This window comes from Pongo abelii, chromosome 19 (assembly GCF_028885655.2).
Source record: "Pongo abelii isolate AG06213 chromosome 19, NHGRI_mPonAbe1-v2.0_pri, whole genome shotgun sequence".
NCBI classification, from domain to species: domain Eukaryota; kingdom Metazoa; phylum Chordata; class Mammalia; order Primates; family Hominidae; genus Pongo; species Pongo abelii.
Window position 1 is genome coordinate 51344228 of NC_072004.2, and position 25377 is coordinate 51369604.

The following is a 25377-nucleotide window of genomic DNA, read 5'->3' on the forward strand; positions in this document are numbered from 1 at the left end:
GATAGTACTTCAAATATATAGCTTTTATCACAGTGAAGTGTGAAGAGTTCTTAAAATGGTCTCAGAAAGTCACTATAACAAGGTAGCTCATTCTACCCAATGCTGCTAATTAGGGGAAAGAAATAAAATTGCTAGATAGTATGAATCAATCATTGCTGACCCAGAAAGTAAAAAACGTACCACCTTATACAAAGATCATTTCAGTTCAAGTTTAGTTTTCTTTACTGGACTGTCATAACAAGTGGTTCAACAGTCTCAGGGACTCTAGTATTTGAGGTTCATTTCACAGAAAAGGCACAATGACCTATTGATTCAAATGTAAACATATACTACACTCTGATACAGAATAAGTATGGCCTTTATTTTCACAGAACCATCTGATACACTCAACCTTATAAATCAAAGAAGTTAACTATTCTATCGCTCCCCTATTCTATCCTGTAACTTAGAATTCACATCAGAATCCAGGTTTTGGGGAGTGAGGAGGTGTTGATGAGAGGAAGGAAGAGACACTGATTCCCTTGATATATTCAGTTAAGTATATCATTTCTCCTTAAAAAAAAAAGGTGGGTGGAGGAGTATAATCTGGAATGTTTATATGAGCCTCGGTTGTTCATACATCATTTTCTAAGAGTTTGAAACAATTAACTACCTCATGGATTATTCTGTAGACATCTAAGGATTAGCAGCTGCTACCACTTTCTAGATATCCTGGGTCAGCTGGTTGCTCCTTTGGGGTACGAGTGAATTGCCAAGTCTACCCACAGCCCAGATTAGCATAAGTTGAGCTGTCTGTAGCAGCATGCAGTTGCAGTCAAGGCTCACTATGCTATATCTATAGCTGTAAAGATTATTAGTCTCTCTGATGTTTATGTTTGTTGTTGCAAACAAACAGCAAGAATAAACTGATTCTGGCAGTGGGGGAGGTGGGTTATGCCTGTAATCCCAGCAATTTGGGAAGCCAAGGCAGGCAGATCAACTGAGCTCAGGAGTTTGGGACCACCCTGGGCAACATGATGAAACCCCATTTCTACAAAAAATACCAAAAATTAGCTAGGCGTGGTGGTGTGCCACAGTGGCCCCAGCTACTTGAGGGACTGGGGTGGGAGGATCACTTGAGCCTGGGAGGTGGAGGTTGCAGTGAGCTATAATCATGCCACTGTATTCCAGCCTGGGTGACAGAGTGAGACCCCCATCTCAAAAAAAAAAGAGTAACCTGATGCGTACTAAACATCATATTCCCAAAGTTTTATCAAATACTTTGGTTCAATTGCAATCCTTTTTCCAGCATTAATAAAACCTACTGTAAGAAGCATAGCTTCTAAAATTTGCATATTTTCTTTTTCTTTCTTTCTTTTTTTCTTTTTTTTTTTTTGAGATGGAGTCTCCCTCTGTCACCCAGGCTGGAGTGCAATGTTGTGATATTGGCTCACTGCAACTTTCGCCTCCTGGGTTCAGGCGATTCTCCCACCTCAGCCTCCTGAGTAGCCGGGATTACAGGCACCCACCATCATGCCCGGCTACTTTTTTTTTTTTTTTTGTATTTTTGTAGAGATGGGGTTTCACCATGTTGGCCAGGCATCTTGAACTCCTGACCTCAGGTGATCCGCCTGCCTCAGCTTCCCAAAGTGCTGGGATTACAGGTGTGAGCCACTGTGCCCAGCCAATATTTACATATTCTCATTATTAAAACTCAACTTGTATAATTAAGATTCACTTTTCAATTTAAGTAACAAGCCAAAATTAATGTTTACACTGGCTTTTACAGTCTAAAACATTACACAACATTTGATGTAAGGATTCCAAAAACATTAAAAACTATAAAGAGTAAGGATTAAACTAAAAAAGGCAGTTGAGCGACTATTATCCTCAACTTCTGTTACTCTCACCAAGCGTAATTACCTAAAGACTTAAAACATCACCAAGTACTATGATGCCATGAATTCTGAGGGAGGAAATATACAAAATAGAGAGATGAGTATGGGGCTTTGAAAATGGCCACGACCTGTGTGGGAGGATTTTAAGATGATTATTTACTATAGAATTGTTTACGGTATGTCTCCACCTTGGTGATTAAGCATGATATTCTCCGGCTTCAGGTCTCTGTAGATGATCCCCTTTAGACGTAAATGCCCCAAAGCCATGGAGATTTCTGCCAAGTAAAAGCTGGAAACAAAAGTGATTTAATAAAATTAAAAAGAGTGTAATCTATCCAAAGCAGTTTATGTATGGAGCAAAATTCCTGGAAAGAAACAGACATGCACCAAAGACCAAATTAGTGGGGTAGGGGGATGTATGGGAAAAAGAGATAGCATAGGATGCTGCCAAAAGGCATGGGGACATTTATGTTTCACTCATTTTAGTGAAACTATGAAGTGCTTTATTTTGCCCTTAGAACATACTGCTAAAATTGCAAAGATGTCCGGAATATGCTAAACGGCCATTGGTCATGTTTTGTTCTGTCTGTGTAGGAATTAAGCTAATAGTCAATCATTTCAAAGCAAATTTCTCCCATCCACCCTCAACTTTAAAATCCCATAGGAAATAGGAACTTAATTATTCTCAGAGATCAAGTCTTGATTTCAAAAGGTGTGTTATAACCTGACCCTTAGAAGCCCACTCATCCCTTACTTAATACAGCTACATATTTATAGACAGCTTAGGCCCACAGTATCTGCCCTCCCTCCTGTCAGCCAGCCCACAACTATAAACTGTGTGACACTCAAATTTATCTACCTCAAAAGAATAAAGGGCTGAATCAACCCTGTCTGGATTCGAAAAGCACAAGGCGCTGCAATACTGGCTGCATAACAATGTTGCAATCCTGCAGATTACTCCAGGATGGAGAGGGTGTGTCCCAGAGGACTGAGGCAGTTTCACAGCCAGCACGACCACAAACACAGCCTCCAACACGGCTCAGTGAGCCTCCTCCAAAAAAGGGCACTTCATCCCTAAGGCTCTTCAATGCAGCTTCTGCGTTAGAAAAAGCCTGAAATTAAACAATGGAATGCAGTTTTGGTAATTAAGGTAGAAAAAAACATTTAAGTGTTGTTTTCTATTAAATTAATGTGTAGGATAAACTGATTTATTGTGACCCAATATTGTTGCTTCACAAAAGGATGTGCATATTTTTAATTTGAAGCAGATGACATGTTTAGAAATAGGAGGGTAAATCCCATCCTGACTATATAATCAATCCACAGATGATATGCCCCGGCTTATCACCTCCCTAAGACTGCACCTTGAGAAATAGAAAGCCTAAAAAAAAGAGATGATTTCTGATAATTTCCATTGCTCCACACATAAAGGTTCACTGGAAAACCACACTCACCCACAGCCAAGGCAGGCAGCTTACCAATTCAAGGAAAGAAAGCAGCAATGAGAATGGTTCTGTTAGGAGCAACTGGTGTGAAGAGCGTTCCACTCAAGCCTAAGGGCAAAGGAATGATGCGACCTCCATAGCTGCCCAGTCCCAAAACTGCTTCTCCCCCTTGAGGTCCTGAGTGAGTGACTGGCTCCAGCTCAATTTACTGAATCATGTGGCTGCCCATAGTGGGAATGGGGCTTTGCTTGTAATTACCTGAATCTATGCAACCACAAAAAGTTCACTTACCAGGCAGTGTCTTCCATAAATATTCCCTCTCTTTCTAACTGCATAAATAGTTCTCCTCCTGTAAAAAAAAGAAAAAAACATTAGAAATAAAACAATATGGCCAGGCGCAGTGGCTCACGCCTGTAATCCCAGCACTTTGGGAGGCCGAGGCGGGCAGATCACGAGGTCAGGAGATCGAGACCACGGTGAAACCCCATCTCTACTAAAAACACAAAAAATTAGCCGGGCGTGGTGGCGGGTGCCTGTAGTCCCAGCTACTGGGGAGGCTGAGGCAGGAGAATTGCGGGAACCCAGGAGATGGAGCTTGCAGTGAGCCGAGATCGTGCCACTGCACTTAAGCCTGGGTGACAGAGCGAGACTCCATCTCAAAAAAAAAAGGAAAAAAAAGAAATAAAACAATGTTTATTTCCAACCCACTTCTAATAAGAGAGTTTGTGCTTTCCTTCTAACCATAATTAAAAGACATCATCCCCTTAAAAATGAAAAACAAATCCTAAAAATTATAGGTTTTAAAACTAAGTCCTCAGGATTCTATTTTTAGTAGCATTCTTATTCTTCTGTAACACACGTGTTTAAAAACTAGAACCGGCTTGGAATTCCAGGTGTTATATCTACAAACTTTGAAATATTTGTAGATTCCAGACGTGAGGTTAAAATAAAAAATCTTGATTAAAGACCCTTTAACATTTTACCCGTAAGTAGAAAAATGATAGTCTACAATTAAATCACCCTCCCTAATTTTAGTGAATGCTCATATTTTGTATTTTCAGAACCCTTAAATAAACAGAATGAACCTGGCAGTGGCCTAGTAAAAAACATGGCACAATTTGAGTATCAAAATAAATAATGATAATGAAAGGTTACATCACATCAAATGATATCAGAATCCCTAAGTCCACAATGACATAAATAAATGAATACATAAATTTTTTAAATGGGGAAGAAGAGAAAGTTCCTTATTACAGCAGAATGCCAAGTAATAAATGAAGAAGGCATGATGGAGTAAGAAAAATTACTTGGCAAACATCACAACTAATTGTTGCAGGCAAGAATCAATGGATGTCAAAACTGAATGTGGGCCGGGCGCAGTGGCTCACGCCTGTAATCCCAGCACTTTGGGAGGCCAAGGCAGGCAGATCACCTGAGGTCAGGGGTTCAAGACCAGCCTGGCCATCATGGCAAAAGCCCATCTCTACTAAAACTAAAAACATTAGCTGGGTGTGGTGGTGCCTGCCTGTCATCCCAGCTACCCGGGAGGCTGAGGCAGGAGAATCACTTGAACCTGGGAGGTGTAGGTTGCAGTGAGCCGAGATCCCACCACTGCAATCCAGCCTGGGCAACAGAGTGAGACTCCGTCTCAAACAACAACAACAACAACAAAACTGAACATGAAAGTCTGATGGAAGATATTTAAATAATCTCAAAGTATCTCCTCAAAAGATACTTATTAATTACAAAGGCAAAAATGTCACCAGGGAAAAAATCGGCAGACACCACCTTATACATGTGACCGAAGTTAACATCACAAGTAATAGGACAAAGATATAAATATCATGTACCTCTTAATCTGATGCATTAAGGGGACACAATGTCACTTCAGTGGTCCTGCCAAAATTGCATAACCTGAATCTAATACTAAGGAAACATCAGCTAAACCCAAAGCATTCTACAAACTCACTGGCCTGTGCTAATCAAAAATATCAACATCGTGAAAGTCAAAGAAAGACTGAGGAAATGTTCCAGATTAAAGGAAACTAAGGAGAGTTATAATTGCATCAATGTCAACTTCCTATTTCTGATCATTTTAGTATAGTTATGTAAGACACTGTCCTTGATTTTGGAAAATATACACTGAATAGGCTGGGTGCAGTGGCTCACACCTGTCATCCCAGCACTTTGGGAGGCTGAGGCGGGCAGATCACCTAAGGTCAGGAGTTCGAGACCAGCCTGGTCAACGTGGTGAAACCCCATCTCTACTAAAAATACAAAAATTAGCCGGGCGTGGTGGTGGATGCGTGCAATCCCAGCTACTCGACAGGCAGAGGTTGTAGTGAGCCCGAGATTGCGCCACTGCACTCCAGTCTGGGCGACAGAGTGATACTCCATCTCAAACAAACAAAAAAGAAAGAAAACATACACTGAAATTTTAGGGGTAAAGGGAAATCATGTCTGTATCACTCTCAAACAGTTCAAAAAATTATGTATGCGTGCGTGTATATATGTATACACATATATACATATACATAGAAGGATAAAACAAAATAAATGTGGTGAAATGGTGACATTTGGGGAATCCAGGTGAGAGATACATAGGAATTCTTTCTTTTTTTCGTGACTGAGTCTCGCTCTGTTGCCCAGGTTGGAGTATAGTGGTGCGATCTTTGCTCACCACAACCTCCACCTCCCAGATTCAAGCGATTCTCCTGCCTCAGCCTCCCGAGTAGCTGGGATTACAGGAGCACACCACCATGCCCGGCTAACTTTTCTATTTTTAGTAGAGACAGAGTTTCACTATGTTGGCCAGACTGGTCTCAAACTCCTGACCTCATGATCCACCTGCCTTGGCCTCCCAAAGTGCTAGGATTACAGACATGAGCCACTGAGCCTGGCATAGGAATTCTTTATACTACTCTTAAAACGTTTTAAGTATGAAATTATGTCAAAATAAAGTTTTTCTAGGACGGCATGGTGGCCCACACCTGTAATCTCAGCACTTGGGAAGGCCAAGGCGGGCAGATCACCTGAGGTCAGGAGTTCAAGACCAGCCTGGCCAACATGGTGAAAGCCCAGCTCTACTGAAAATACAAAAACATAGCCCGGTGTGGTGGCGCATGCCAGTAATCACAGCTAAATGGGAGGCCCAGGCAGGAGAATCGCTTGAACCTGGGAGGCGCAGGTTGTGATGAGCTGAGATCACGCCTCTGTGCTCCAGCCTGGGCAAGAAGAGTAAAACTCCATCTTCACCAAAAAAAAAAAAAAAAAAAAAAAAAAGTTTTTCCAATGGCAGTACTCACAAAAAAGTTGCTCCATTCTGCACCTTTCTGTTCCATGTTACATGTTACTGCAAAATCAAGAAGAGAAGAGTGTATGTAAGTACTTCTCAACCAGTTTACCTCTCTGACCACTCTTACGGTGTTTGGGGGCAAAAAACTAAGGATCTAGACTCCCTAAACCGCTCGCTGGGTCCTTCTCTCCCCACAACGCACCGGGGCCAGCAGGAAGGCCGCTCCGACCCCTAATTTTTCCGCGAATTCAGTTCAAAGAGGCGGCCGGGCCCGCGATCGGCAGAGCGCACGGGCCAACCAAGCCGCGCCTCCGCGAGAAGCGCCTCCGCGTGACTGACGGGGGAATCCGCGGGCCAACGGGCTGGGCGGCCCGGCGGCGCGCGCTCCCGCCGGCCACTCAGAGCGCCGGACGGGGGAAATGGGCGGAGCAAGGCCAGGGTAGGGTGAGCGGCCTCCGAAGCGGAGCCGGGCTCTGAGGAGACGCTTTTTTTTCCCTCTTTCCTTTCCTCCTCTCCTCCTCCCTTCCCTTCCCCTCTCCTCCCCTCTCTCCTCCTTCCCCCCTCGGTCCGCCGGAGCCTGCTGGGGCGAGCGGTTGGTATTGCAGGCGCTTACTCTCCGGGGCCGCCCGGCGGGTAGCTGGCGGGGGGAGGAGGCAGGAACCGCGATGGCGCCTCAGAAGCACGGCGGTGGTGGAGGGGGCGGCTCGGGGCCCAGCGCGGGGTCCGGGGGAGGCGGCTTCGGGGGTTCGGCGGCGGCGGCGACGGCTTCGGGCGGCAAATCCGGCGGCGGGGGCTGTGGAGGCGGTGGCAGTTACTCGGCCTCCTCCTCCTCCGCGGCGTTACCGGTGAAGAAGCCGAAAATGGAGCACGTCCAGGCTGACCACGAGCTTTTCCTCCAGGCCTTTGAGAGTGAGTGTGTGCGAGGCTTTGAGGGCAGGAAGACCCACTCTGCCAACACCGGGGATGGGACACTCTGCTGGGCCCCCTTCCTCCTCGGGAGTCCACTTGTGTGGTAGTGGAGGGAGGAATTGAGGGGATGTCCCCCTTTCGGAGATTACGTCTCCAGGGGATCCGGAGTCTAGGGCCTTGGGAGAGCTGGAAAAGAGGGTCCGGGTAGGTTCTTGACTCCCCCAAGATTGACGCAAGAGGCTCGGGACTGGGGCCCCACGTTCAGAGCAGGCGGCTTTTAGATGAGGAGGTAGCAGTTGAACTGAGCCGCAGTCACATCCCGAGACTGGTTCTTGTTTTCTTTCATGCCTTTCGGACTCTAGAAATACAGGGGTTTCGGTTGTAGCTTTTGAGAGGCAAAATGAAGCCAGTGAAGGGGTGAGTGCAGTGGAACCGAAGAAATTGTCCTTAGTCTGAAATGCCTTCGCGCTAACTTGGTGCTGCAGGTTCATATGGCACCTTTGGATGCTTAAAACCCTTCAAATCTGTCCACCCATTTTGTGGATATGTAAACTGAGCCAGAGAGTGGTCAAGCATCTTCTCTGGAGACGACCCCGGAATTCTGCTTTTTCTACTCGGCTTACAGAACATTTTCTTGCGTCAATTTCTGTTTCTAAGGTCTGTCCGGAAGGGGAAACTGACTTATTTGGAAAGGAGAGCGAGGTGTCTGGAAACAAACAATAGAGTTTATTAAAAACATCGTAAGTATAAATAATCCTGATTGTTCTTTAAGGAATGTTATATCCTGATTGGTTTCCTTTTTTGCTTTTGTGTGTTATAATTTGGGTGATCTTTAATAGCTAAATAATCTTACAGAAACTTGAATAAACTTGGCTCTACCGCCCAGTGTCCTTATTTATAATTTCACTGTGGCGTATGTTAAGGGCATGGTATCAGCTGTGCTTAGAAAGACGTATTACGTTGTTTAACACCCTTCCTTCATTCTCTCTCATTAGTGCTTCATGAAATTCTAATTGGAACTTAATAGAAGGAATTTCAGTTTTTATCGAAACGAATATTGAACCTGCTTCAGAGAGATTCACATTATCCACGTATTATATTTCTTAATATACTTTGAAATATCTGGAGAGGCTTTAATTGGAAATAGGATGGAGAACTGAAGGGCAGTGGTGACAAAAATGATACTTGTTTGTACCCCTTCTAAAGTATCTCATCTCCGTCTAGTTAATTGAAAATAAAACTAACCAATGGAAGATTTAGGTGGAAATTTTAAAAGTTCTTTCTGAATGTTAAGAGAAGACACATCCTCCAAGAAAGTTTTAACTATTTGCGTTGTGATGAGTCTACCTCAGGGAAGTCAAGTGTCATTTGAGCTAGATCTGGTCATAAAACAACTTGAAGTTGTTTACTGGAAAGTTTAAATACTTGAATGTAATTATTCACATAGTTGTTTCTATTTGGTTTATTCTAATACTGCTGTATAATGACCTAAAGTGGTACTAATAGGTCATTAATGTAACTGATATAATGGTATATGTATTTTTCATCGACTTAAGTCCTGTATAACAAATTACATTTTAACTAATTTGAAATTTAATTCAACTCATTTTGAGCGTTAGAAAGACTGTTTTGTGAATCTGTCAGTTGTGTAAAAAATGTATTGAGGTAATATTTATATTGAACAAAATAGATACAACTTTAAATTATAATTAGGAATATTTATTGAGAATTTTTGCTGCAGTTTGTGTCCGAGGTTTATTTCAATATTGACTGACTTTTGAGTGCAGTGGATCCCACCTGTAATCCTAGCTACTCTGGAGGCTGAGGCAGGAGGATCTGTTGAGCCCACGAGTTTGAGACCAGCCTGGGCAACATATCAAGACCCCTTTTCAAAAAAAGAAAAAAAAAATCTTGATTGACTTTCATCATACCTGTATTAGGAATGTCTGGATCTGTATTAGGATGTCATCATATCTGTATCAGGATGTATTAGGATTCTGTTTTGGCTGACTACCATTTTTTTTTTATTTCTTATTTTTTTTTTTGAGACGGAGTTTCGCTCTTTGTTGCCCAGGCTGGAGTGCAGTGACGCGATCTCGGCTCACAGCAACCTCCGCCTCCCAGGTTCCAGTGATTCTCCTGCCTCAGCCTCCCAAATAGCTGGGATTACAGGCATGCGCCACTATGCCTGGCTATTTTTGTATTGTTAGTGGAGACAGGGTTTCTCCATGTTGGTCAGGCTGGTCTGGAACTCCCGACCTCAGGTGATCTGCCCACCTCGGCCTCCCAAAGTGCTGGGAATACAGGCGTGAGCCACCGCGCCTGGCCGGCTGACTACAAATTTTTTAAGTGACCATTTAAAAAGTGAAATTTTCATCTTGTTTGGCATCAATCAATAGTTCTTTTGTTGACTCCGGCTACCTATTACAGCTGCTTTTTGGAATAAAATCGGTTATAAATAGTTTAAATTAGCTAAGTTAAATGAGTACAACTACTTCTCTTGAGTTCTGCTCGGTAACAATATCTTAGAAAGGCTTAAGAAAAATATTGTAGAGAACCTTCAGTATAAAAAGTGTAGATGATGAACTTTGTGAATGTATGCCATTGATTGAATACCTTTTGATCTTACTGTGCATACTTTCTTGATGTAAATATTTAGTGCAATATAAATATTTAGTGCATGATTTCCGTAGCAGATGATAAGTTTATATTGATTATAACATGGTCTCGGTTGATATTTTTCTGACAAGTAAGTTTAGATCATGTTTGGATTTTGTTTCCTATTACCTAGAGCCAACACAGATCTATAGATGTTTTTGAACTCGGAATCTCATAGCAGTAAGTAGTCAACAAAATTCATCAGTATTATTTCTCTCTTATAACTGCATCTGTATTCAGTTTTAACATTTTTAAAACTTTTTGTAGCCAATATTTTTGCACAGAACTCTTACTTACATGTCTCATCGAAACTCCAGAACAAACATCAAAAGGTACATTTTATGAATCTTATTTCAAGCTGATCAAACCATGTTAGTTTTATTTTAAAGTACTATTTCTCAAAATAAAAAAAAAAGAACAAAAATAAGTACTGTTTCTAACTAAAGATTTAATATGAAAACTGAAGTGAGAGAGTGACTGGTTGAATTGGTTGCAGAGTGGTTTTCAATAGTATAATCTTTGTAAGTCTCAGGTTGTTACTAGCTTTTTTTTTTTTCCCGTAACAGAAATGAGGCTGGGTGTGGTGGCTCATGCCTATAATCCCAGCACTTTGGGAGGCCAAGTTGGGCGGATCACTTGAGGTCAGGAGTTCGAGACCAGTTTGGCCAACATGGCAAAACCCTGTCTCTACTAAAACAAAAATTAGCCGGGCGTGGTGGTGTGTGCCTGTAATCCCAGTTACTTGGGAGGCTGAGGCAGGAGAGTTGTTTGAGCCTGGGAGGTGGAGGTTGCAGTGAGCCGAGATTGCGCCGTTGCACTCCAGCCTGGGCAACAGAGCGAGACTCTACCTCGAAAAAAAAAAAAGAACTGATTTTAGTAGTGAAGTGAATAAAGTGATTTTACTGATTATATTTTTACTCTGTGCCATGGGTTATTTCTCTTTTTTGTTTGTTTGTTTGTTTGTTTTTTTGAGACAGAGTCTCTGTCGTCCAGGTTGGAGTGCAGTGGCGCGATCTCGGCTCACTGCAAGCTCCGCCTCCTGAGTTCATGCCATTCTCCTGCCTCAGCCTCCTTATTTTTTTATTTATTGTTGTTGTTGTTTTGTTTTTGTTTTTGTTTTTGTTTTTTTTTTTGAGAGAAATCTCACTCTTGTCCCCCAGGCTGGAGTGTAATGGTGCAATTTTGGCTCACTGCGACCTCTGCCTCCTGGGTTTAAATGATTCTCCTGCCTCAGCTTCCCAAGTAGCTGGGATTACAGGCACCTGCCACCACACCTGGCTAAGTTTTGTATTTTTAGTAGAGACGGGGTTTCCCCATGTTGGCCAGGCTGGTCTCGAACTCCTGACCTCAGGTGATCCACCCGCCTCGGCCTCCTAAAGTGCTAGGATTACAGGCATGAGCCACCGTGACTGGCCCTTTTTTTTTTGAAACGGAGTCTCGCTCTGTCTCCCAGGCTGGAGTGCAGTGGCGCAACCTTGGCTCACTGCAACCTCCGCCTCCCAGATTCAAGAGATTCTCCTGCTTCAGCCTCCCGAGTAGCTTGGACTATAGGCGCGTGCCACCATGCTCGGCTAATTTTTTGTATTTTTGGTACAGATGGGATTTCTGTGTGTTAGCCAGGATGGTCTCGATCTCCTGACGTCAGGATCCACCTGCCTTGGCCTCCCAAAGTGCTGGCATTACAGGAGTGAGCCACCATGCCCAGCCTGGCCTTCTTTTTTTTTTTTTGAGATGGAGTTTCGCTCTTGTCTCCCAGGCTGGAGTGCAGTGGTGCGATATCAGCTCACTGCAACCTCCGCTTCCCGGATTCAGGCAATTCTCCTGCCTCAGCCTCCCGAGTAGCTGGAATTATAGGCTCCCGCCACCACACCCAGCTAATTTTTTGTATTTTTAGTAGAGATGGGGTTTCACTATGTTGACCAAACTGGTCTCAAACTCCTGACTTCATGATCTTCCCGCCTTGGCCTCCCAAAGTGCTGAGATGACAGGTGTGAGCCACTGCACCCGGCCTCCGCTGGTTATTTTCAAGTTTGATAGAAGTTGAGGATTTAAATATTTACTAAAGGGCTCAGGGTAACTATATTTGTTACGTAAAATTTAAGTTAATTTTTGATTATTGTGTGTAATTTGAATTAGCTCCTGTAATGGTGGGTTCAGAAAGTCTCATTTTATATCTTTGGTTTTTTGTTTTTTTGTTTTTTTGTTTTTTTTTGAGACAGAGTTTCACTCTTGTTGCCCAGGCTGGAGTGCAATGGCGCAATCTTGGCTCACTGCAACCTCCACCTCCCGGGTTCAAGGAAGTATCCTGTCTCAGCTTCCCAGGTAGCTGAGATTACAGGTGCCCACCACCACGCCTGGCTAATTTTTTGTATTTTTCATGAAGTCGGGGTTTTACCATTTTGGCCTGGCTGGTCTTGAACTCCTGACCTCAGGTGATCCACCCACCTTGGCCTCCTGAAGTGCTGGGATTACAGACCTGAGCCACAGCACCCAGCTTTGGTGGTGGTCTTATTGAAGGGGAAACACTTTTGAAATCAATAGGATGAAGGTTTTTTAAAAACAATGAAGTCTCAAATCATTAGATTTTAAAGTGGGGTCTGGAGGTGGGAGACAGCTTATTTTTGCTGTGTAACATTTAGTACTTAACCATACATAATTATCAATGCAAGTTTTTTGTCCTAGGTGCAAGATTATATTTATTTGAGAGTATCAGGTGAACAAGTTTACATTTAAAGGTGAGAATTGTGTTAAGCATCTGGTATTGTCATTATAGTTTTAGTAAAACCATCAAGTTATCTGGATAGAGTTTGAAACTAAGCTCTTTGGTGGACTGCTACTGTTTATTAAGTAGGTATCACATTTCTATAGCAAGACATAGTTGAGTTTTGTAAATCTACTTGTATTTTGAAGGATTGAAGTGTGAAAATTATTTTTCTTTTGGCAGTCTTTCTGAATAGAGAGCGTGCATGAGCAAGTTTGCATTGCAATTAATAGGTGAAAATTACTGAGCACCTAAGTAACTAAAAAGGAGGTGATGAATTAGGTTACAGAATTAGTTTTGTCCACCCTTTACCTGTCTACTCCATTATTTGATTTTTGCCAGCATTCAGCATGCTTTTTCTGTAAAGGACCAGTAAATAGTAATTATTTTAGGCTTTGGGGCCAGGATGCAAAATTGAGAATATTATGTAGGTACTTAATATTAAAAGAAAGAAAAAATTTACAGTTTTTTAAAATTTCAGTCCAAAATGTCAATCTGTAAATTTTTTGTTGATAAAAATACAACAATATAAGATAGAACATTTTGTAATACAGGCCTACTAATGAGAAACGAGAATTTTATTTTCGTGAGGGTAGGGGAGATAACACTTAGCTGAATTGGGGTTCAGAGTTAGTGTTTTCTATAATCAAATCAATTGCTAATGTTTATCTGTAAAAACCATTCTTTCCGGGCTGTACAAAAACAGGCGATAGGCCAGATTTGACCATGGTCCATAGTTTCCCCACCCTTGATTTATTCTATAAAACTAGTAGAATTTGACTAACTGTTTTGTTTCATCAAAGGTTTTTTTTTTTTGAGACAGAGTCTTGCTCTGTCGTCTAGGCTGGAGTGCCGTGGCGCAATTTCGGCTCCCTGCAGTCTTCGCCTCCCAAGTTCAAGCAATTCTGCCTCAGCCTCCTGAGTAGCTGGGATTACAGGTGTGTGGTACTACGCCCAGCTAATTTTTGTATTTTTAGTAGAGACAGGGTTTTACCATGTTGGCCTGGCTGGTCTCAAACTCCTGACCTCATGATCCGCCTGCCTTGGCCTCCCAAAGTGCTGGGATTACAGTCGTGAGCCACCGTGCCTGGCCATCAAAGCATTTTTAATATAGAAGGTCAGTTGAGTTGCTGCCTAGGATGCAACCTGATCTTAATTTACAAAGTAATTAAATTATTATAAAATAAGTTTGCATTCATAGATTAAAAAGTACACATTTATTTTATTATTATTATTATTTTTTGAGATGGAGTTTCGCTCTCGTTGCCCAGGCTGGAGTGCAATGGTGCAATCTTGGCTCACTGCCACTTCCACCTCCTGGGTTCAAGTGATTCTCCTGCCTCAGCCTCCCGAGTAGCTGGGATTACAGGCATGCGCCACCATGCCTGGCTAATTTTGTATTTTTAGGAGAGAGAGGGTTTCTCCATGTTGGTCAGGCTGGTCTCGAACTCCCGACCTCAGGTGATCTGCCCACCTCGGACTCCCAAAATGCTGGGATTACAGGTGTGAACCACCGCGTCCTGCTAAAAAGTACACATTTAAAATCTAAGTTCCATTTTCCCGTCATGTTTATTAATTTGTCCCATTGCAGGATATGTTTCTATTGTCTGCATGGGTAGAGATAATTTTAAAAGCTTGGTTAAGTAAAAACTGATTTTCTTAATTATTGCCCTTTAGGTTAAAAAAAAAAAAAGTCTTTGGGGAATTTTTAAGCAATCTGCCAGCCAAGAAACAAATTTAAGTCCCACCAAGTTTAGTTCCTACAGAAATGGGTAGGAATAGGCTAGGCATGGTGTTTCAGACCTGTAATTTCAGTATTTTGGGAGACTGAGTTGGGAGGATTGCTTGTGTAACATTTAGTACTTAACCATACATAATTATGAATGCAAGTTTTTTGTCCTAGGTGCAAGATTATATTTATTTGAGCATATCAAGTGAACAAGTTTACATTTAAAGGCGAGAGTTATAGGGTCAGCCCTGGCAACATGGCGAGGCCCTATATCTACAAAAAATTAAAACAATTAGCTGGGCGTGGTGGCTCATGACTGTAGTCCCAAATACTCAGGAGGCTGAGGCAGGAGGGTCACTTGAGCCCAGAAGTTCAAAGGTTGCTATGAATGTGCCGGTGCACTCTAGCCTGGGCAGTAGAGGGAGACTGTGTCTCAAAAAAAAAAAAAAAAAAAAAGTATGGGAATCGTTTAATCATCTTGTTAGATGCCTGATCTTATTACTTATTAGGACTAGTTATTAAGAAATTAAAGCACAACTCGTTTGCTGTTGTCTTCAGCGTAGTTGGTGACTTTGGAAGGTGGCAGATTTGGCCCAGTGATTGTCGTCTTTTCTCAAAATGTTTTCAGAACTCCTTTTTTGCTATTACAACAACATAATATCCATTGTTGGAATAAGCATATCACTCCCTTTAAAGTCATACTCTCAGTTGTGATATTAATTCTGGTATATTTATTAAAGTCAGCTTGTGCTTTACTCTTTCTAGAAGTATTCAACTTGTATAGGCTAACACTGCCCCAACAAAGTAGAAATAATAGGTCACGAGAAGGGCATCTTTTATTGAATCCATCTTGCTAGATTTTGTGTAAGCTGTTTCTGAAGTCTCCCAAGAAAATTTTCTGAAATTTCTTGAATTTTTAAATATTCTCCTTTTCGATGACCTTTTGATAATTATTTCCTTCTTTAAATCTGACCTACAATAACATTACCTTTCTAAAGAACAGAAATACTTGGTGTTGGGGGAGGAGCGGCTTTTATATAGTTGCTTATAAGGTTTGTTTTGTTTTTTTCCTAAGGAAGGCTGGGTTGCTTTTGTGATCTTATCTGTTTCAAATGGTTAATATTCAATTCTGTTCACTTCTCCTGTATACAGCTTCATAAAGGTAGACGAGATGAACCTTAGAACGTACAGTCTTTTTCTGCAGACAGAATTTCTTAATCATTACATAAACATTATTCTGAAAAGTTTCCAGTAATTTCTTGGCCCTCCTCAATAGTAACTTTCAGTATTTATACTGAATAGCTCTTTGCAACTAGCCTAAAAGAGTCCTTTATTTTTGTTCTTTTTTCTCTCTTGTCTGTGGAGATTGAAAATATATTGCCATCCTTCAGAAAGCACTTCTTACTATACTCTATTGGATGAAACTTTAATATTGAAGTTTTCAGTAACTCTAAAGGTAAAGAGAGCAGCTTTTTTTCCCTTAAGATCTTCGCTATGGAGGCTCTTCTCATTCACTTGAAATATAGATTGTATCAATTCTGCTGTAATATCAGTAGTTTACTATAATACATTTACATTAACGTTTCTCTACTGATAATTTTTACAGTAGTTGAATACAATAAATAGCTCTTTTTTGGCCAGACATGGTGGCTCACACCTTTAATCCTAGCAGTTTGGGAGACAGGGGTGGATAGATCACCTGAGGTCAGGAGTTCAAGACCAGCCTGACCAACATGGTGAAACCCTGTCTCTACTAAAAATGCAAAAATTAGCCGGGCGTGGTGGTGCACACCTGTAATCCCAGCTACGCGGGAGGCTGAGGCAGGAGAATTGCCTGAACCCAGGAGGTGGAGGTTGCAGTGAGCCGAGATCACGTCATTGTACTCCAGCCTGGGCAACAAGAGTGACACTCCCATCTCAAAAACAAAACAAAACAAACAACCAAAAAAAAAAAACACAAACAAGAAAAGCTCTTTTTGAGGAATGAGATCATTCGTAATTTTTGGTGTCTGCATTCAAGCATTATAAAGTAATAAATTGATGTGGAATACATGTGGCTTTTCAGGTCCTAAAGAGGAAGGGACTATGTGAGTATAAAGAGAAACATTTTTTCTAATTAAATTATATATGGGTATAGATTTTTAGACTCTATCTCTAGAACATGTCATAGACCACCTTAAGAACTAAGATGAGGCTTGTTTTACAATCCATTCATTCTTTAATTGCTTTGAGAAGTTATACTTAAGTTTCTACTTTTTGGGAAATAGCTTTTTTCTCTTAAACTTGTCAAGTTAAAAGCTAATAGTTTTATTACGATTTGATGGATCATTCCCTAACTTCAAAATTTTTTCATGATGTCAACAACCATCTCTTTAATATGACATCATTGAGCTTTAGGCTTTGCTGATAATCTTTGAGGATACCTTATGAACTTCAAATATATTTTATAGAATATTTCTTTTTTTATGTGATGGTGCTAGTACATATTTGTTGTGTCGCTTAGTAGACGTATTAAGTGTTTCAGAATACACATAATTTATATTTGTTTGGCTTAATTCAACAGATACTTGAATACCTACCAAGTATAAGGCACTATGCCAGCACTGCATAGCTTTCCTTGAAGAAGAGCAATTACTGCCCTTCAGGAGTGTATAATCTAGTAGGAGAAATAAAATATTTACATGAGTTTTACATGTAGGAAACTGAATGAAAACTAAGTGTCAAAATAAATATAAACCCAGTACCATGGGTAAGGAGAAATCACTGGTTTGGGAATAATTGGGTAAAAGGTTTAATGAAAACAAGTTAGCGTTTTAGATGGGGCTTGAAGGCTTGTGTGCTGTGTTATACACCGTCTCCATAGTATTCATTGTTATGGCTAATCATCCATAATTTATCTTACTAAAAATAATCAAAATCTGATTTCCATCTTGCCTGTTAGAGTGACAATAAAGTATAATTTGTTTCTTTTTTCCAGTTGAAAAGTGATTATTTTGTTTATCTCTTTCTTCCAGGAAAACATTTAAAGTTGATGATATGTTATCAAAAGTAGAGAAAATGAAAGGAGAGCAAGAATCTCATAGGTAAGATAACCTATCAGTTTACATTAAGTGATATACTTTAGGAAAGAGGAAAAATTACAGTGATAATTTTCCTAGTGATCACCTTGATATAAGGAGTTAGAAGGAATCTTAGAGGTCAGTCAGTTTGGTCCAAACTCACACACAAGTCAGAAATTAATTTCTGTAGCATTACTGGCAGGGAATACTTAAGCTGTGGCTTGAATACCTCCAGTGTAGTTGTATTTATTATTGTTTGTCTTTATTACCAGTTTCTTCCATTTTGAGCGAAACCTCTGACTTCAGCCGTTGGTCTTAACTCTACCACCTCATTTAAAGAGGGATACTCACATTTATAGTATATGTGCTAGGTACCGTGGCAGGGACTTCACAATATCACGTATCTTGTAAGTTATTCTCAAATATGAGAGGGGTTCTCTTTTTTCCATCTTTTTCTTCTCATTTAAATCTGTCAGGCAACATATTCATAACTTTTATTTCATATTTGAAATATGTTTCTCACGTAGTTTCAGAAACGTGAACATTTGGACAGAATCTACTTATTGTACGTTATCAAATATATACCTAGAACGAATCCCTAAATATTCTGACTAGTCTAATATCTGTCTACTCTAGATAGTATGCTTCTATTTATTTTTTGATATTTTTGATAGAAAATTGAATAGTCTAAAGAGAAACAGCAGCTTGGGTGGTGTTTGTTCATTCATTAACTACCTTTAGAGAGAATGCAGAACTAAAAATATTAGATTCTTGAAAAAATAGAGTTGGAAAATTTGTCACAATGCATTTTTCTTTTCCTTCTAGTTTTAAATCACAGCTTACGAATTTAGATAGGATATACACTTAATGATGCATCATTTATGCATCTCATTGTTTTCCCATTGTTCTGTTGACTGGTAAAAGACTTCCTTTTTTTCAGTTTGGCTTCCTTATATTTAAAGTTTGGCTTTGGAATTAAATTAAGTGATTTTTTTTTACTTGGATTGTAAAATGATATTTTTTATTTTATATCCTGCAATCTTGTGGGGTTGAAGTATAATTTATATTTCCATGTCTAGGCAATCCTGACTTGTAAATAAACTGTGATAGTCCATTCTAGAAGCTGAGATCCTGAATTGTTACCTGTTATATCTGTTAATGCCCGGGGAGGACCCTATAAGATAGAACTGAGAATATTCCCAGTGCACACACATTTTTCTTTACTGGAATTTATATTCCAGATTCTTGTCTGGTCATCCACCCTAGACAGAGCTCTTGGGATCCTCAGGGCCTTTTTTACTTAAAATACAGACTGTAGTAAGATCCTGGTCTGACCTCCCTGCTGCTTTTCTCCTGCCCACATTAAAAGTTTGCCCTATAGTCATTTCAGGGTTCAAGTGAGAAGGAAGCATGAACCACCAACAAGAACACTTGACTCTTTTCTTCATCTTCCTCATCAAGGTTTACCTTCACTACTAAACCCTATTACTATCTCATTGTGACACTGGGTTTGAAATTACAGAGCTTCCCTAAGTAAGAGTGTGTGGGAGATACATACTGTTCAATTCTCTCTGAACAATTGTTTCCCCAGTAATTTTGTTCCTTTTCACCCGGTGGGTTCAATAGCAACTCAAAGATTAAAATCAGAGGGTTACATGAATTCCTGCTCGTAGTTTTGGAAGAGAATTTTTTCAGTCTTTAGGGTCTAGCTAGGACCAGTGAGTTGGCCATTTAAGCCTCTCAAGATTCTTATGAATGTCTCAGTATTGCTCCCAGAGGCACTAAAGATGAATTAAGAAAGTGTATCATTTTAAGTTTACTGCTAAGACCCTACATTATTAACTTTCTTTAATCTATTTCTTTTTTTTGAGATGGAGTCGTGCAGTGGTGCTATTTCAGCTCACTGCAACTGCCACCTCCTGGATTCAAGCAATTATCCTGCCTCAGCCTCCCAATTACCTAGGATTACAGGCGCCTGCCACCACACCCAGCCTTTTTTTTTTTTTTTTTTTTTTTTTTTTTTTTTTTTTGAGACCAAGTCTCCTCCTTGCTGAGGCTGGAGTGCAGTGGCGCGATCTTGGCTCTACAGCCTCCACCTCCCGGGCTCAAGCGATTCACCTGTCTCAGCCTCCTGAATAGGTGGGAATACAGACGTGCACCACCACACCCAGCTAATTTTGTATTTTTAGTAGAAACAGAGTTTCACCATGTTGGCCAGGCTGGTCTTGAACTCCTGACCTCAAGTGATCCACCTGCCTTGGCCTCCCGAAGTGCTGGGATTACAGGTGTGAGCCACCAAGCCTGGCCAATTTTTGTATTTATTTATTTATTTATTTTGAAATGGAGGTTTGCTCTTGTTGAGCAGGCTGGAGTGCAGTGGCGTGATCTCCGTTCACTGCAGCCTCTGCCTCCCGCGTTCTCCTGCCTCAGTCTCCCAAGTAGCAGGGATTACAGGTGCCCGCCATCACACCCAGCTAATTTTTTCTTGAACTCCTGACCTCAGGTGATCTGCCCCACCTCAGCCTCCCAAAGTGCTGGAATTACAGGTGTGAGTCACTGCGCCCAGCCTCCTTTAATCTATTTCTTATTTCAAATTAAGGTAATCTTATTTTTCTCCTAAACCTATCACACAGGGTTGTAAGAAGGACCCTAAACACCAGTATATGATGCCAGCAGTATAAATATTTGCTTCTAAAATCTATTGTCAAAGATAACACAGGCCGGGCATAGTGGCTCACACCTATAATCCCAGCATTTTGGTGGCTGAGGTGGGTGGATCACTTGAGGCTAGGAATTTGAGACTGCCCTGGCCAACAGGGGAAAACCCTTTCTCTACAAAAAACACAAAATTCAGCCAGGCGAGGTGGTGTACACCTGTAATTCCAGCTACTTGGGTGACTGAGGCAGGAGAGTCCCTTGAACCCGGGAGGCAGAGGTTGCAGTGAGCTAAGATTGTGCTACTGCACTCCAGCCTGGGCAAGATGTGACTCTGTCTCAAAAAAAGAAAAAAGATGATAAATCTTTGTTGTTCCATAACGTTAGTTAGTAGAAGTTAATATCTTAAGTCATACACAAAAGTATCTCTCCTCCATTTATATTCTTTTTTTTTTTTTTTTTTTTTTTTGAGACGGAGTCTCGCTCTGTTACCCAGGCTGGAGTGCAGTGACGCGATCTCGGCTCACTGCAGGCTCTGCCCCCCGGGGTTCATGCCATTCTCCTGCCTCAGCCTCCCGAGTAGCTGGGACTACAGGCGCCCACCACCTTGCCCAGCTAATTTTTTGTATTTTTAGTAGAGACGGGGTTTCACCGTGTTAGCCAGGATGGTCTCCATCTCCTGACCTCGTGATCCACCCATCTCGGCCTCCCAAAGTGCTGGGATTACAGGTGTAAGCCACCGTGCCCAGCCTTTTTTTTTTTTTTTTTTTTTTGAGACAGAGTCTCACACTGTTGCTCAGGCTGGAGTATAGTGGTGCGATCTTGGTTTACTGCAACCTCCATCCCCCAGGTTCAAGAGATTCTCCTGCCGCAGCCTCCCTAGTAGCTGGGATTACATGCATGCCCTACCACGTCTGACTAATTTTTGTATTTTTAGTAGAGACAGGGTTTCACCATGTTGGCCAGGCTGGTGTCAAACTCCTGACCTCAAGTGATCCTTCCACCTTGGCCTCTCAAAGTGTTGCAATTACAGGTGTGAGCCACTGTGCCCAGCCTTCTTTTTCTAAGAGACAGGGTCTTGCTCTGTTGCCCAGGCTGGAGCACAAGTGGCTGCTCACTGCAGCCCCTAACTCCTGGCCTCAAACCATCCTCCTATCTTAGCCTCTTGAATAGCTGGGACTACAGGTGCATACCACCATGCCTGGCTAATTTTTAAATTTTCATAGAGGCAGGTTCTTGCTATGTTGCCCAGGCTGGTCTCAAACTTCTGGCCTCAAGTGATCCTTTCAGATTGGCTTCCCAAAGTTCTGGGATTACAGGTGTGAGCCACCACGCCTGGCCTTTATTTTCTTTACAGAAGGTCTGATATGATGCCTTACATCCTTTCCAGCTCTTGTTTCTGGTACTCCAGTTTTGAATTTTTCATGGATTTTGACCAGGCACTAAGGCTGATTAGAATAAGTCTCTTGCCTTTGTGTGGTTGTATATGCTAGCAGGATTCTAGGGATTCTTATGCTGTCCTACCAGTTTTGGAATTATCTTTTTTTTGTTGCTGTTTTTTTGAGATGGAATGTAGCTTTGTCGTTCAGGCTGGAGTGCAGTAGCATGATCTCGGCTTACTGCAACCTCCTCTTCCCGGGTTCAAGCAGTTTTCATGCCTCAGCCTCCTGAGTAGCTGGGATTACAGGCATCCGCCACCACGCCCAGCTACTTTTTGTATTTTTAGTAGAGACAGGGTTTTACCATGTTGGTCAGGCTGGTCTTGAACTCCTGACCTCAAGTGATCCGCCTTCCGTGGCCTCCCGAAGTGCTGGGATTACAGGCGTGTGCCACCGTGCCTGTCCCCAATGTTGGAATTCTCTGGTAACAACTCTTGAGTGCTGAGTGCATCTCCATGGACTAAAATGCATCATGAAAAGATTTTTAAATCTGAGTTGCTTCCAAGTGTTTACCAGGGCCAAACGAAGCAAAATGTCACTTCTCTCTTGCCCTTATTCCTCTTCTATTCCTGGTCTTCTGTTAGTAGCTGGAGAAAAATCCCCTCAAAGGATACCTGAATTAGAACTTTTATTAGGGTTATTTTCAAGCATATATTTTTATTTTTTGAGACAAAGTCTTGCTCTGTCACCCAGGCAGGAATACAGTGGCATGATCTTGGCTCACTGCAACCTCCGCCTCCCAGATTCAAGCAGTTCTCGAGCCTCAGCCTCCCCAGTAGCTGGGATTACAGGCACCTGCCACCACACCTGGCTAATTTTTTTTTTTTTTTTTTTTTTTTTCCCAGTAGAGACAGGGTTTCACCTATTGGCCAGGCTGGTCTCAAACTCCTGACCTCAGGTGATGCACCTGCCTCGACCTCCCAAATTGCTGGGATTACAGGTGTGAGCCACCATGCCTGGCCTTATTTTTATTTTTTGAGACAAGGTCTTGCTTTGTCACCGAGGCTGGAGTATAGTGGCACAATGATAGGTCACTGATGGATTGAACTCGTGGACTAAAGGGATCCTCCTGCCTCAGCCTCCTGAGTAGCTGGGACTACGGGCATGTACTGTCGCACCTCACTAATTTTTTGAATTTTTGTAGAGTCAGGGTCTCACCATCTTGCCCAGGCCAGTTTTGAACTCCTATCCTCAAGTGATCCTCCCACCTCGACATCCTGAAGTGCTGAGATTACAGGAATGAGCCCCCATGCCCAGCCTCAAATTTTTTTTTTTTTTGAGACTGAGTCTCGCCCTGTTGCCAGGCTGGAGTGCAGTGGCACGATCTCAGCTCACTGCAACCTCTAACTCCTTGGTTCAAGCAATTCTCCTGCCTCAGCCTCCCGAGTAGCTGGGATTATAGGCACGCGGTACCACACCCAGCTAATTTTTGTATTTTTAGTAGAGAAGGGGTTTCACCATGTTGGCCAGGATGGTCTCGATCTCCTGACCTTGTGATCCACCCACCTCAGCCTCCCAAAGTGCTGGGATTACAGGTGTGAGCCACCGTGCCCAGCTCATTTTTATTTTTAGTAGGTTGATAAATCAATGTGCCTTTTTTGACTATGTATTTATTTATTTATTTTTGAGACGGAGTCTTGCTTTGTTGCCCAGGCAAGAGTGCAGTGGTGCCATCTTGGCTCACTGCAACCTCCGCCTCCTGAGTTCAAGCTGTTCTCCTGCCTCAGCCTCCTGAGTAGTTGGGATTATAGGCACACACCACCACACCCGGTTAATTTTTGTATTTTTGGTAGAGACGGGGTTTCACCATGTTGGTCAGGCTGGTCTGGAACTCCTGACCTCGTGTTCTGCCCACCTCAGCCTCCCAAAGTGCTGGGATTACAGGCGTGAGCCACCGCGCCCAGCCCCTTTTGTACTTTTTGTAGAGATGAGGTTTCACCATATTGCCCAGTGTGACCTCGAACTACTGAGTTCAAGTGATCTGCCCACTTTGTCCTCCTAAAGTGTTAGGATTACAGGCGTGAGCCACTGCATCCGACCTATTAAATTATTTTTAAGAGAACTATTGTATTAATGATTTTTTCCTACTTTTCTATTTTGTACATTTAGCTGCATTTTAAAATCTTTAGGCTGGCCAGGCATGGTGACTCACGCCTGTATCCCAGCACTTTGGGAGGTCAAGGCAGGCGGTTCACTTGAGGTGAAGAGTTCGAGAGCAGCTTGACCACCGTGGTGAAACCCCATCTCTACTAAAAATACAAAAAATTAGGCCAGGTGCAGTGGCTCACGCCTGTAATCCCAGCACTGTGGGAGGTCAAGGCAGGCGGATCATGAGGTCAAGAGATTGAGAGTATCCTGGCCAACATGGTGAAACCCCGTCTCTAGTAAAAATACAAAAATTAGCTGGGTGTGGTGGCACGTGCCTGTATTTCTAGCTACTCGGGAGGCTGAGGCAGGAGAATTGCCTAAACCTGGGAGGCGGAGGTTGCAGTGAGCCGAGATTACACCGCTGCACTCCAGCCTGGCTACGGAGTGAAACTCTTGTCTCAAAAATAAATAAATAAATAAATAATTAGCTGGGCATGGCGGTGTACACCTGTAATTTCATCTACTCGGGAGGCTGAGGCAGGAGAATTGCTTGAACCCAGGAGGCGGAGGTTGCAGTGAGCAGATATCGCACCACTGCACTCCAGCCTGGGTGACAGAGGGAGACTCCGTCTCAAAATAAATAAATAAATAAAATCTGTAGACTACCTCTTAGGTTGGTTGTGTGTTTTTCCCACCATTAATAAGATCTGATGTTTTCCCTTTCTTGTTTTTTTTTTAATACATTTTGCCTTGACTATAAGCTTTGAAGTTGTTTTCAAATTGTCATCTTTTCAGTCTTGAGTTTTTGTTCTTTTTTCAGAACCTGGCTATACATTTCTTTTTGCATACTTACTCTTGAAGGTGCCTCATCAGTTGCCGCTTGAGCGTATCTGATTCTTAAAAATTTGAATATTCAAGAACAAATTGTAAAAATATTCCTTGTATAATTTTTGGTTTTGTAGTAATTCCTTTGTTTTCTTCACAGTACTTCTGCAGAGTGATCCATTTATAATTAATAGACACACACACATCATCCACTATTCAGCTTTATCTTCTCATTACAAAGTGCGTCTAACCCCTATATTTTGAGATCCTGGATTTCAGAATATTGGACTTGATGTAGACACGAGTTTTTCAGCTTTACATATCATAGGATAAAATGTATATGACAAAAGTTGAATAGCTAACATCTAACTATAGAAACCAAGTAGATTATCAGACTTGTCCTATTTTGAGGTAACACTGCCATGCCCTTAAAATGAACCCTTATTCCTGCCGCTAGCAGATTCATGTATATAAATTAAAGGCACTAATCTTGGTCTCCTCTTGTCATAAAAACTACTTCCTCTGTGGGATCTGGCTGTTCTTAAAATGGGAGGCTCTTCCTTGAATTAGATTTCAAAGTGTTAGTCTCTTATGAATTAGCTTAGCATCATTTTCTGTAGACTGTATCAGAACTGTC

The 25377-nt window shown here is 41.8% G+C and overlaps 1 protein-coding gene and 1 pseudogene across 16 annotated transcripts in view; one reads left to right on the forward strand and one right to left on the reverse strand.

Annotated features, from left to right (window-relative positions):
• LOC112131566 (ribosomal protein S6 kinase beta-1-like) overlaps positions 1-6933 on the reverse strand; it is a 252973-nt gene extending 246040 nt beyond the window's left edge. For 10 of the 16 annotated variants that reach the window (XR_010138269.1, XR_010138268.1, XM_063718661.1 and 7 more), the window contains exons 1-4: positions 6820-6908; positions 6628-6674; positions 3614-3671; positions 2066-2166 (exon numbers count right to left, since the gene is read on the reverse strand). Coding sequence is in view for 11 of the 16 variants with exons in the window: in XM_063718661.1 (XP_063574731.1) it covers positions 2066-2166; positions 3614-3657 (145 nt within the window). In the remaining 5 variants the exon portion in view is untranslated. The other 6 variants (XM_063718654.1, XM_063718658.1, XM_063718653.1 and 3 more) reach the window with 6 other exon arrangements.
• Positions 6934-7020: 87 nt separating this feature from the next.
• The window catches only part of LOC129051358 (polycomb protein SUZ12-like), a 46839-nt pseudogene continuing 28482 nt past the window's right edge, over positions 7021-25377 (forward strand).